The sequence below is a fragment of the Piliocolobus tephrosceles genome, chromosome 15, assembly GCF_002776525.5.
Source record: "Piliocolobus tephrosceles isolate RC106 chromosome 15, ASM277652v3, whole genome shotgun sequence".
NCBI classification, from domain to species: Eukaryota; Metazoa; Chordata; class Mammalia; order Primates; family Cercopithecidae; genus Piliocolobus; species Piliocolobus tephrosceles.
The window spans coordinates 64406966-64420552 of NC_045448.1; the positions used below are offsets into that span (position 1 = coordinate 64406966).

Consider the following 13587-nt stretch of genomic DNA (forward strand, 5'->3'; position numbering starts at 1 on the left):
GGCCCGCCAGAGCGTGGAATTGGTAGCGCCTCCTAGTCCCAGGATATTTATGGCTGGTGAAAATGGTTGCACTGCCCCCGCTTGCCGGCCTCGCCCGCCTCCCCGACCCCTGCTTGGGCGGGAGCCGCTGTTAACCGGGGTTTTCGGGGGAAGCGGCTTGGGGCTGGACGGCGACGCGGGGAGCGGGCAGCTAGGGGCGCGGCCAGCCAGTGCCTCCTGCAGTCCAGCCCCGAAGGGCGTGGGGACTGGGGGGCGGTGAAATAGCCGCTGTAGGTCCGCCTCTTTCATTGATGAAATTTAAGTTCGTGTGGTTTTACCTTTTCCGGGAGTCTCCAGCTGGCCCTCATTTGTGTCAGGCGCTTAGGAGTTCCCAAGTCGACTCAGTCGCACCAAGTTTCCATCTTTTGGAATTGGAGAAGGAATTTCTTTCTTTTCTTTTTCTGTCTCTTTTTTTTTTTTTTTTTTTGAGCCAGTTTTAATGGCTTTGAATAAATACTCCCTTAAGTAGTTAAATATAGGAGGAGAAAGAATACGTCGGTTGTTAAAGCGGGAGAGGAGGAGAGACCTGCCCTATAGCGTGACTCCTCTAGAAAAAAAAACAAACCAGAGTATTTTACTAAACCCCTAAAATGTCGAGATTTGTACAAGGTAAGAAATGCTGCTGCTTATATCCCGGGTTGCTTCAGCCGAATTTCGGTACTGACAGTGGAGAGGTTGGTGGGTGGTTTGGAAGTGGAAGTGTTCATTTGAGATAGATAACATTTGCGAAATCCTTTTCGTTGAATTGTCATCTGAGCTGCCTTGAGCTGCTGGGTTGACGTTCCAGACACGTATAATTTATGCTCCTGTACCCTGCTGGGTTTAGTTTTGCCTCCCTGAAATCAGGTTAGTAGTACTGTCGCTCTTCTGGATAGTGGCTGTAAGTGATAAAACAGGATTTTGGCTGCTGATTAATCTTGTTCTCTTTTCCTGGTCTGTGTCAAGGTACCTGTGCGTGCACGCAGACGGGAAGGGCTGGGGAAGCGGGAGGATTGGGAAAGGCCAGGTGGGTTTTGCTGGGACTGTTGGGGAAGCTTTAGTGTTCGCTTCTACTTCATTTGTGTGTACGTGGTTTGCGTCTCAGATTCACTTATTGCGAAACCGGGAGTAGCCGGAAGAAGCTGGAGGTCATTTCAGCTGGAGAAATGACTTTGCTGCATTGCTGTGTTTATTTTTTTCCTTTTTTGAACTATGAAAAGATGATTAAGGTTTCTTTGAAATTTGAAAACTGTCCTCTGAATTCCACATGTGTATTAAAAAAGGGATAGGGAATGCCACAACTGAGATTATTAATGACATTGTGTGTATGAATGCATGTGTGTACGGTGTACTCATTGAAATTGGTGCTGCCATAAACTTTTGACACCAGTTTGTAGCATGAGATTTGCCTTCTGGTATGCAAGTAAACTCTTTACTTGTAGACTCCAGTGTGTGAAAGCTTCAGCCATCTTGATGAACACACAGCTAGTAAAGTTCACAAACACTGTGCTTCCTGATAAATGTAGGTGTACTTTTGGGGAAAAAAAAAAAAGTTGTGTCAGTAATGGCCATCATTTGACCCTAGGAATAAAAATGCCTTACTGAGTTCTACATCACTTTATTGACTCTTCTTTAAATTTTGTGTGGTAGATTAAAGAGAATTCGACTGCCTGTGTTATTACCGAAACAGATGGAACACTATGCCTGTCTGTAGCACTAAGCTCAGAAATGTCACTTGTTATTAGACTTCCAAATTCATGTTATACCTTATATGGTAAGAGATGCTTATGTTCTGATTGAGTAAATGTCTTATTCAAGAATAGAAAGGCAGAACTGTTAGAAACGTACTGGTTTTGTAATAACAATATTCAGTTACCATAAAGGTGGTATTTTGCAGGAATATGCTAGGTAAAAGTGGACAAGTTACTTCTCTTTAAAAGTTAGAAGTATTATTAAACCCAAGGTGTTCCATGTAGAGTTATGCTTTAGACTATGTTACAGAATTGGCAAGCATTGACTGATTTCACAGCCTTTGCTTTGTAAGGCCACCTGTCCTCAGGAGATTCAAAATCAAGTGGTAAGAATTGCTGTGTATGTTTGTCATTACTTTGTCATCCACTTTTTTTTTAAAACTTTTTATATTTTGGAATACTTCTGGATTTATAGAAAAGTTGCACATTTGTCAAAACTTAGAAATTAACATAGGTACATTACTGTTAACTAAAGACTTTGTTCAGATTACCGTTGCCATGATTCAATCCTAGATACCAGATTGCATTTAGTTGCCAGCCACTTTTTTTTCTTTCCTTTTTTTCTTTTTTCTTTTTCTCTCTTTCTTTCTTTTCTTTTCTTTTTTTCTTTTTTTTTTTGGTCAAGGTCTTACTGTGTTGTCCACGCTGGAGTACAGTGGGTATTCACAGAAGCAATCATAGTGCACTACAGCTTCAAGCCCCTGGGCTCAAGCTGTCCTCTTGCCTTAGCCTCCTGAGTAGATGGGATTTAGGCATGTGCCATAGCCTATGGTTGCCATACATTTTTGCTTTAAATGGTAGTTTTCCTTTTAAGATGGGCAGTTTTGCACAAAAATATGACACCTCCTCAAAATCTTTTGACATGAATGTGCTCCTGTTTGTTTAAATTTTGTACAGTGTGAGCCCTCTTTATGTTTAACTCTGCTGCTGTTATAAATGATAAACCTAATTGACAAATGACACAGCTGTCTCCACAAAAGAGCGCTCAAGTATAAGGGTTGGAAATTTTGGTTTTGATTTTTTTTTTTTAAGCAAATCAAATTCTTTGATCTTTGCTGCAGAAAATATTGATATTTCCAATCACTGACACTTAGTAGTTCATGCTCCTTCACAGGGGAAAGAGTTAACAAATGTTAGGTTTCTAACTATTTTTTTCATGAATTTTCTCATTAAGCTTTATTAAGAGTCCTGAGATGTAGATTTTTAGCCTGCCCTTACAGGTGAGGAAAATTGAGTATCTTGTCCAAAGTTTGCAGCTTGTATAAATCACTGAATTTTTTTTTTTTTGAGGCAGGGTCTCACTTTGTTGCCCAGGCTGGAGTGCAGTGGTGCGATCACAGCTCACTGCAGCCTTGATCTCCCCCACCTCAGCCCCCTGAGTAGCTGGGACTACAGGTGCACACCACCATGCCTGGCTACTTTTCTCCTTTTTTAAAGAGACGGGCTTTCCCTATGTTTCTCAGACTGGTCTCAAACTGGCCTTAAGTGATCTTCCAGTCTCAGCCCCCCAAAGTGCTGGGATTACAGGTGTGAGCTGCTAGTGCCCAGCACAAATTCTTATGTGAATGTGTCTAAAACCCTTGTCCTTCCTGAATCTTTTGTTGCTTCTAACATTAACAACTGTGGAAGTGGCCTGTTTCTCCAGCTAGACTGTCAGTTCCCATTGGGCAAAGATAATATTATATCCTTGGGAGAAATACAGTGTTTTGTAAGTGGTGGATACTCTAAATGAATTTGTCGTAGTTGACGAATGAGAAGCCCACAGCTTAGCACTTTCCATGTACTATTTAGTAGGTTATCTTACATTTTTGGTTGTAGTTTTTATAACACTTCTTAGATTACATAAATGTTGAGAAAAAATGGAAGGGTACAGACTTAGATTTGAATACTATTACTAGTAGGTGATCTTAGGCACATAACTTTCAAACCTCAGTTTCTTCTTAGATAAAAATTGGGCAGTAATGCTTATGCCTTAGGGTTATTGAGAAGCTGATATGAGATGAACTCTGTGGATGTGCTGGGCACATATTAGGTGGCCAGTCAATTTTACTTTTCTTTCCTGAAATAATGGTGGCCTTTTAGATAGCATTGCCACCTGAAATATAACCACATGTCATCTACAGAACTAAAAAAAGGCAGGTATGACAGTTCTTTATTTTCTTATTCCAGATTTCATGTTCAGGCCTAGGTGTTACTGTGTTAAAAAAACAAATGTGCAGGGGTGGGGCAAGGTAAAGTTTGGACAATGTGAATTTGGTTTTAGTTTTTATAACCTCTTAACTTGAATACAAGTTGGTAACAGTTTTCTTTTGAATACAGTGAACACATTTTTTTTTGAGCTCTTACTATGTATAATATACTGTATTAGGATTTCTGGCATATCTCTTATGGTAGGCACTGAAGTTGAGCAGATCTGGGCATTACACCTAAGTGTTGTGTACACCTGTTTTGAATGTGATAGAATGGTTGCTTTACTTGGCTTGTATCTCCTTCTCCAAATCTAGGCATTGTGCTTTACAGGAAAGCCACGTATCTCCATCCTCAAGCGCACTGACCATAGACTATTAGGTGGAAATGTTCAGTTAATAAAAATATTTAGGTAGGCAGGAGAGTTCTTAATATATATTTCTTAGCCAAAAAAAGGTTCAGGTTTCTTTGGCCACATCCCCAGGTCTCTGTCCCTCAGGCACTTAAGATTCCTTCTGTTAGGAAGACCTTTCCTTACTGGATCTGCAACAGAATTCCTAGCTATTCTGCTGTTGAGTCACCTTCTGCTGGTTTGTGACATTTCTTCTGCTTCTGGTTTTCCTTACCCCAGGGATTGTTCCAGGGCCCCCAGTTATTTTAAATGAATCTCTTCCCTAGCTGAGTGAGAAAGGGGGCTCCCTGTCATAGTTGAAGGTATCAGGGGTGGGGGTCATCAGCAGCTGTGGGTTTTTGTCAGGTTTGTCAGTGGGTGCCATTTGGAATTTTGCTTTTAAAAAGTTCTGAGAGTTTTGGGGTAATCACTCTAAATGTTTTGAAACTTAATTAATAGTGAAGAGACTAATGTTGTCTAGCCAGCTAAAGCCATAATGGATGCTTATGCTCTAATATTAGAGGCACTTTTTAAAAAAAAAAATGGTTTTAAATATGCCATTATCTATCTAAATTATGTAAAAATGCCCCTAATGTTCTTTTTTTTATTTATTATTTTATTTATTTATTTATTTATTTTTTATTATACTTTAAGTTCTAGGGTACATGTGCATAACGTGCAGGTTTGTTACATATGTATACATGTGCCATGTTGGTGTGCTGCACCCATACGTACTTACATTTCAGGGAAAGCCATTTAAGTACCTCTGTCACTCAAAAAATGCTTGAGGCCTATCAGCTTTCCCATTTGTTAAAAATCTTTTCGTAACTTTTTTGGTGACTCCTATTTGGTAGATGGCAACTAGCCAGGGAAGATTACTGAGCTAATTATAACTGGGAGGGGGCGCGGTGGGGGGGTCTCCGAGGAATACAGAGATGAGAAGCATTCTGAGGCCTGGTTCCTCCCAAATCCTTAAACCAAATTTAGCCTGTTGCTGATTGTTTAGATGATGAGGACACTTTTAGCACAGGGATAGTGGCATGGATTTGAGTGAGGACAAGAGGCATGAAAATAATGACCAGGGCATACCCCTCATTTTTTAAAGATCTGATTTAAGATTTACTATGTTGTTTGAAAAGAAGGGTTTAGTTAAATTCGGTCACAGTTATAAATGTAAAAAAAAAAAAATTCTAAAGAAATCTAAAATGAAGAATTGAGCTGATGAAAAGTGTTGACTGTCTTCCAACATGGACCTTGTAATCTCTGTGGTTAAATTTTCCTTGTTCTTGCTAACTCAGCCTTTCTTCTAATAAGATGGATGATTTTCATTTGTGAAAGTCTATTGAGGAAAAAAAATTGATGAGGGACATTTGAGAAATTAGAAATATTAACTGGTATACTTTTGGGGAGACCATTTTAATATTCTGAATAAATTGAAAAATGACCTTAAAAGGAAATTACTCTAAGGTGTTATTTTAGTCCATAGGTATTTTCTTGTAATATTGCTTCACAGAGAGACTGTTCCCTTTGTCGGTATGTATTATTTTTCCCTTCATAAATGAATTGTAGCAAGTTTAATTAAAGTAATGGGATACTTAGATTGTGTAAGGAACATCAGTTGGCTTAATAATGAAAGTGTTTCAAATAAAAGAAAATATACTGTAGTTTCCTAGTTCCCACCAAGTTTTTTGCAGAAGTGTAGGCATTATGAGTTCTCAGAAAGTTAGCCATATTAATTACTGAAAAGTTAAACAGATGTTTGAAAGTCAACCTGGATTATCTGTGAAAATGAAGAAGAGTATGTTAACTTTCTGTAATACCATTCATCCTGATGTCCAGCATTTATACTGTTGGAGAAAATTCCAGCAATATGAATAAATTAGTAGGGCAATTTCTCTGGCTTGGGAGTTAATGGATGAGAAAATATGATTCAGTTACTACCTTTTTGGTTGGATAGAATCTCTTTAGAAGACAGAGTTTTTCTAAAGACTTGCCTTTTTGACATAGCCTACAATTTCTTTTCTAAATATCATATTTTGAATTTGGAATGATAGTGTTTGAAATTGTGGCCATCTTGGTCTTGGTAATTGAATGGATTGTCCCATGCACAATATTAATTGAAACCATACTTCTTAGATATTTATTTATTTATTGAGACGGAGTCTCGCTCTGTTGCCCAGGCTGGAATGCAGTGGTGTGATCTCGGCTCACCACAACCTCCGCCTCCCAAGTTCAAGTGATTCTCCTGCCTCAGCCTCCCGAGTAGCTGGAATTAATAGGTGCACACCACCATGCCCAGCTAATTTTTGTGTTTTTAGTAGAGACAGGGTTTCACCATGTTGGCCAGGCTGGTCTTGAACTCCTGACCTTGTGATCCACCTGCCTTGGCCTCCCAAAGTGCTGGAATTACAGGTGTGAGCCACTGCACCCAGCCACTTCTTAGATATTTAAAATTCCACTACCAGGCATATATCCTTCTATTAATAACACATTCTTCAAAAGTTGGCTTTATGAAGCTATCAAAGAAAATTAAACTGTGTGTTTTTTGATTGGGTGACTTAAGTGTGAGAAAAGAGATAACACTCTGTTTGAAAGCTGTTTCCCAGTTTTCTTGATTAGTGATGCAGGCATCTCCTTTAATTTGTTGCACAGTAATTGTCTAAGACTCAAATTTTGCCTCTGCCAACAGTACCATTATTTATTTTTCTCAGTCATTAACAAATGAAATCGATTGTGACCCCAATCCATTTTGACAATTAAGGATTGTTTTTGAGAAACATGGAGAAATTGGCTATGTTATCTCAGTTAATATACATAAACAATAAAATGTTTCATTTCCCTAAACATTTTTAGATATTTCCGTTAGTTTTTTTCTGTGTAAATCAAGAGAATTCCCTGTTTCTTTGTGATTTCGCTTGTGTCCTTAAAAAAAAAAAAAAAAGCCATTCATTGTCTTCGTGGACCAGAAATTAATTGTATTATGCTTAGTCTCCTTTTTACTTGCTAGTCAACATATTGTAAAAATACTATTTTAGGGGATCCTTTCTTTGACAGTAGCTCTTCTTGCTCCTTGGCCACAATAACAATGTGATTGGAGTTTGTATTTTCTTGTAGTTGCTGCTCTGGCAGAGGCTGATGTGATATTTCATTTGTGTTATATGCCTGCCTAGAATTTTAAAACTTCCAAAGAGCACAGGAAAACAGAACAACATAGTTATATCCACTGTTTTGCGTTTATTTGTGCCAATGGCAAAATGCTTAGCCTTGGTAATAAAATATTTATGGAACGCATAAAAGCATTCTTCGATTTTTTTCATTGCTTAGACAACACAGTGTATAAGGAAGTTGAAGAGCATGAGATGCAGTAAGAAAGTATTATTCTAATTGTAGTTTTAACCTCACATAGCAGACATAGTTGAGCTGCCGGTTTTCATTCAGATTTGATGGCAAACACCTGGATGTGGTAAACCACATAAATGCACTGTAACTGAGAAAGGAGAGACCTTGCTCCAGAAGAAGGAGAAACAGGGCACCAGGCAACAGGGTTTGAGTTCCAGCTTGGCATTGTGTCCTTAGGCAAGTCAGCATCTCTGGGCCCCTGTTTCTTTATCTCCAAAATAAGGAATTGGACTCACTGACCTTAAAACCCTTCTAAGCATAAAAGTTTCTCTAAATGCACACATTATCAAGTTACAGGGCAGGACTACCTGATCATTTTTTGGCTTTTCATCGTGGTTTTATGTCATACCTCTTTTCTTCTCAACAAAGGAGTGTGGGACCTTTTGTAATGACTTTCTTGTCATCCATTAAACATAAAACAGAGTGGTATTTTTTAACAAATCTCCTCTGAATATTCTGTTTTCCATAAGTAGTGTTTTCTTTTTCCTTTGAGATTTTAAGAGCTACTCTATTGTGTAAGAGTAGGATTAATTTTAATTGTTAATGAGAAGTCTGGTTTATATATAAATTGTAGCAGTTTTTTTTTTTAAGTAAATCATTGCATGATTACCAAAAATCTTATTTAGCAACCTGCTCTGCATATTTGTTGCTGCCACAGTTCTTGAAAGCCTGATATCTTTTATTTTTATCAAAAAGCATTTATTAAGCATTCATATGAATGTAAAGCTGAGTCATCTAAAAATATCTCAGTGTGGTCATATTATAGTTGACAGTGTAATAATTTTAGTAAGAAAAGATCACATAAAATCATGTAAGATACAATTTAATTGAATTTACTTTTCCTAATATATCATTGAATGACTTGGAATATTTTTTCTATATTTTTTCCCTAGATTAAACTAAATATAAACATAAATTGCCCAATTTTGTTTAATCTCTAAAGTTACTAAAAACATTACATTGGCATTTATATTGGTTAATAAAATTGAAAAGAAATTTAGTAGTCATTTATCTAGACTACCTACTTGTGTGAAACTTCTTTGACCATATGCCTGATACTTGACTAATAAATCAGCCTCTGCTTGAGAAACCTTAGGGACTGGGGCTTCAAGTACTTATGACAGTCTGTACTTATCTTAACTCTGCCTTTCTGTGACCAGACATCATGGCTCTTGTACACTTTCACTGTAGTCTTATTAGGCACTACCTACACTAGACTAGACTTTGCCTTCTGTATACCCCGCTCATAGCTGGATCATAATAGGCTCTTACTCAATAAATGTTACGTGAGTATCTACTGTATCTCAGGCTCTGTGTTTGGCAGTGGGAATACAGCTGTGAACATTACAGACATATACTTTTGCAGAATTTACAGTCTATTGGATAAGATAAACATTGAATAAATTTTTAAAAGTATGATGTTATAAAGGAGAGGTACAAGGATCTAGCATATGAGCGTGTAATAGGTAACTTAGTTTAGAAAGATTTCTAGGAGGATAATCTCAGGTAATATTTAAACTGAACTCTGACAAATGAATAGGAGCTATTCAAATTACTATTATATGAGTATTTAAGTCATGATCTACAGTTTCGTTACATACCATTATTAGGCACCTATACTGTGCAAGGTGCTAAGGTAGGTTTTGGGAAAACAAAGCTGCATGACATAATATAGTTTTTTCCCCCTCAAGAGAATATGTTCTAGGATTGCAGACAGACATTTAACTAAAGAATTGGGATTTTGAGGAGTGTTTGATATAATACAGAGACAGGAATGATTAAAACTCCCAAATCAATTGTGATAGAAAGAAAGGCCTCTTTGAATGTTCAGAAGCCACTGCTTAGAGCACTAGGAATACCACCATCAAAATGACAGAAGCTAATCAAGTAAAACAGTTTGAGTCTTTGGGTACTGAGAGATCAGGGCAGTTTCCCAGAGATTGGGATGATGCTCATTATTCTGGAACTCACACTGGGCCATTCTTATTTTTCTATTTTTTTTTTTTCTCATTTCTGCCTCCCCTTTTCTAAAAGTGTTGAGTGGTATTTGAAGTGCATGTTTTAGAACAATCTTATAGTTAGGATGCTTTTAACTTCATGGAGCAGAAAAATACCAATTCACTTGGCTTTCAAAAATGAGGGTCTTTTTATCTCATTAATCCTGAAGTAGGATATGCAGGGTTGGTTAATTCAGTACAAAAGTTTATCAGACCTTCCTTCTGCTGTGCTATCTTTGACATATCTGCCTCATTCTTGGGTCAGCTTCCTTCAAGGGCACTAATCATGGCAGAAGAAATGTGGGGTGATGGGTGGACACATACTCATTATGTGAGTAGAAAAAATACTATCTTTTTTGATGTATGTCTTTTTTCAGTGAGGAACACCTTTCTGCAAAGTTCTTTGACAGATTATACCCTTATGGCTCACTGACCAGAATCGTATTACGTTTTATGCTTAAACCAAATCACTAGGAAGGCTTTGGACCAATCTGGGCCTGGTGCCATCTCTGAAACACAGGGCATTGGGGCAGGGGGTTGGTGACAGAATAGCATTGGAGTAGCAAGAAGGATGAAGAATATGGCTGTTACAAATATGTTAAGATAAATGGAGTGTAATCTACCAGAGCTACTCAAAGCCATACTGGCAATGTTTGGTTATTAGATATGCATATCCTCCCCACCGCAAACCTACTGAATCAGAATCTCTCTGGGAGCTTACCCAGCAATCTGTTTTAACCAGCCTCCAAGTGATTTGTGTGTACATTAAAGTTTTAGAAGCACTATTCTAGATGTCCCAAATGGAATAGGAAATTGCAGCCTTTAGGCAGTCTGCTTTCACACTTTCATTAGCTTTGTCTTCTCAGAAAGATACTTCAGCTTGACTTTTGAGACATGCCTGGATAAAGAATTTGTATTTATTTCTGTAGGCAATGAGAATTTCATCAAACAAGGAAGAGAAGTGATATGATGGGGGTTGCAACTTAAGATCAATCCATCCTCCTTGGCACCATTAGATTAGAGTGATGGGCAAACTAGTTAGAAAGCGGTTGTCATGACTAGGAGAGTAAAAATGCTAGGGAAGTTAAGGTAGCAGTAATGAAAATGGAAAACAGTGAATGGAATTACATCAATCATTTAAGAAGTTTTGATATTGGATTGTGCAATGCGAGGGGAAAGGTGGGGAGAGCTAGCTGTGACTATGAGGTTTAAACCTTAGTTTCTGTGAAAATGTTAATGCCGTGGGGAACAGGGAGGGCAAAAAGAGTAATTTAGTTTGGATGATCAGTCATGTTTTGGACATGCTGAGTTTGAGGTACCCAGCCGGGTATCCAGGTGTCAGAAGTCTTTAAGGCAGTAAAGAATGTGATCCTGGAGCTCAGGAAAAAAGTTTAGGATGAGAGACAGCTTTATCTTGATTATTTTTTACTTATATCTTGAAATAATAAAGATAGCTTTATCTTGATTATTTCCAGTTGCCATTAAATTCTTGGAGTTTTATGGTTATTTGGATCACACATCATTTCCTGATTTAAGATTAAGCGGGCTCTCCAATTTTCTGACTTTGAGTATCTCTCATTGTGGGTTTTCCAGGAAGGTTGGGACTGATCAGATAGCGATGGCCTGGAGATGGCTCTTCAACTTCTTTGTTGCTCTTGGTGCCTTCCCTGTGGTTTTTCCATAGCCTGTGCATTCTGAAACTAGCTTGTGTACTTATTTTGTTTGCGCCAGTGTCGGGGTGTCAGGGAAGGATATTTTGTATACCTCTTACTTGCTGAAATACATGAAATGAGATCCATGAATTAAGAAACAAAAACATTCACTTGTCAGATTGACTGTATCCCTCTCTCTTTTTTGGCTCCAACTGGATAAAAAAGCCCATGATGTTGAAATTTTAGTTCTTGTGAACAGGAAGAATTAGGAAATTGGTGGAAAGGAGGAACTTGTGAAAAAAATTACTGCCTGTTCTATCTGAAATTGACTTGAAGTGTCTAGTAAGTCCAGTTTTATGTGGTGGGAAATTATCTTGTCTGTTGATTGAACATAAGAAGAGGTTCTGATATAAATGTTTTTGGAGGAGAGTGTGGTATTTAGGGATTTTACGTCAAGGTTAAAGAGAGCCAGGCCAGGAAGAAAACATTAGCAAGGTATGTCTGCCTCACTGTGGTAGAATGCAGCTAAAAAAACATGGCTTTGCTTCTGGGCTCCAACACTGACCTGCTTTGTGACCTTGAGTAAGTCATTTAACTATTTTCAACCTGTTTCCTCGTCAGTGAAATGATGAGAGTAGGTTAAATGCTCCCACCCGGCCGGGCGCGGTGGCTCAAGCCTGTAATCCCAGCACTTTGGGAGGCCGAGACGGGTGGATCACGAGGTCAGGAGATCGAGACCATCCTGGCTAACACGGTGAAACCCCGTCTCTACTAAAAATACAAAAAAACTAGCCGGGCGAGGTGGCGGGCCCCTGTAGTCCCAGCTACTTGGGAGGCTGAGGCAGGAGAATGGCGTAAACCCGGGAGGCGGAGCTTGCAGTGAGCTGAGATCCGGCCACTGCACTCCAGCCCTGGCGACAGAGCAAAACTCCGTCTCAAAAAAAAAAAAAAAAATGCTCCCACCCATCTATAAAAATGTTTATGACTAAGGTAGTGAAATGTTTGATTCCCAATCCATTCTGTGTCTGAAGTCGTGGGGAAATCAATTTTATATTGCTAGGAAATAGGGACAAAACACTTTATGAGGTTAGAAATCTTGCATTATTCAGAGCATTTTAGTTGACCTTCCTTTAAAAACTCAGCTGTCCTTGTCAGAAGTGTAACCTGAGAATGTTAAATCCAAGAAAGCTTCTAACATCTGTACTACTTTTCCTACCAGAAATTTCAGACCTTTCTTAAAAAATTCAGGATGGATGAGGAAGTCACCACTAAGGGAAATGGTTCCCTGCTCTGTGCCTCTGGTCTGTGCCCAGATGCTTAAGATAGCTACTCTTCTTGTCTAAGCACTCTTCCTTGTTCTTTATTCTTGAATATTTTTTATTCGTTACAAGCCCTTCCTGATTCTTTAATCACTAAAAACAGAGCTTTTAGAGGGGGTAGAAGAGGTGACAGGCTTGTTGTAATGTTCTTTTGTTTAAGCCGATTCTGTGTGTAAAGAGGGTGGAAGAAAACAAATTATTCTTCGTGTGCATTGGTGCTGTATCAAACAAAAGGAAGAAACAAAGGTTAGAGACATTTCTCAAGTTTGAACCTGTGTCTGGGATTTTTTCAAATCTGCCTCTGAAACTTAGACCTGTGTTGACAGAGAGCACATGCAATATTAAATATGAGTCTTTCAGCCAGCTTTTCTTAACTTGGCTTGATAGGATAGTGACTTGGGTTCTGTGTGTTTTGGCCTTAAATCATGTAAATTAATAAGTTATTGCTCTGCAGAGGGAGCTTCTAAAATGTTTTGTTTTTGTTTTCAAATGGTTCTCATTTAGGCAAATCTCAAACAGCTACTTTAGTTACTTCTAAACTTTGTAGTTATATTTAGTTTTATCTCATTTTGGCATTTTTCCAGTGTGTAACTTAAATGTTTCAGTCATGACTTTTTAGGAATGTGCCTGTGAATGCTGAGTTTCAGGATCTAACTTCAGCAACAAAGTAACAAGTCTATAGATGTGTTTTAGTCTAACAAAATGACTTATTTTAAAAAAGTATTGTATAGTTACTTCTTGATGTATTTTAATTGATCAGAATCAGACTATTCAAACCAGGCATGGTAGCTCATGCCTGTAGTCCTAGCACTTTGGGAAGCTGAGGTGGGCAGGTTGTTTGAGTCTAGGAGTTCGAGACCAGCCTGGACAACA

General features: G+C 38.3%; 1 protein-coding gene across 2 annotated transcripts in view; it reads left to right on the forward strand.

Annotated features, from left to right (window-relative positions):
* Window positions 1-13587, forward strand: part of UGP2 (UDP-glucose pyrophosphorylase 2) — a 54410-nt gene that overhangs the window by 625 nt on the left and 40198 nt on the right. The window contains exon 1 of one of the 2 annotated variants that reach the window (XM_023224026.1): window positions 309-648. The exons of the other annotated variant lie outside the window; for it this stretch is intronic. Coding sequence (XP_023079794.1) covers window positions 630-648 — 19 coding nt within the window. The 5' untranslated portion in view covers window positions 309-629. Of the gene's footprint in view, window positions 1-308; window positions 649-13587 lie in introns of those variants that run through there. 2 annotated transcript variants of the gene reach the window in all.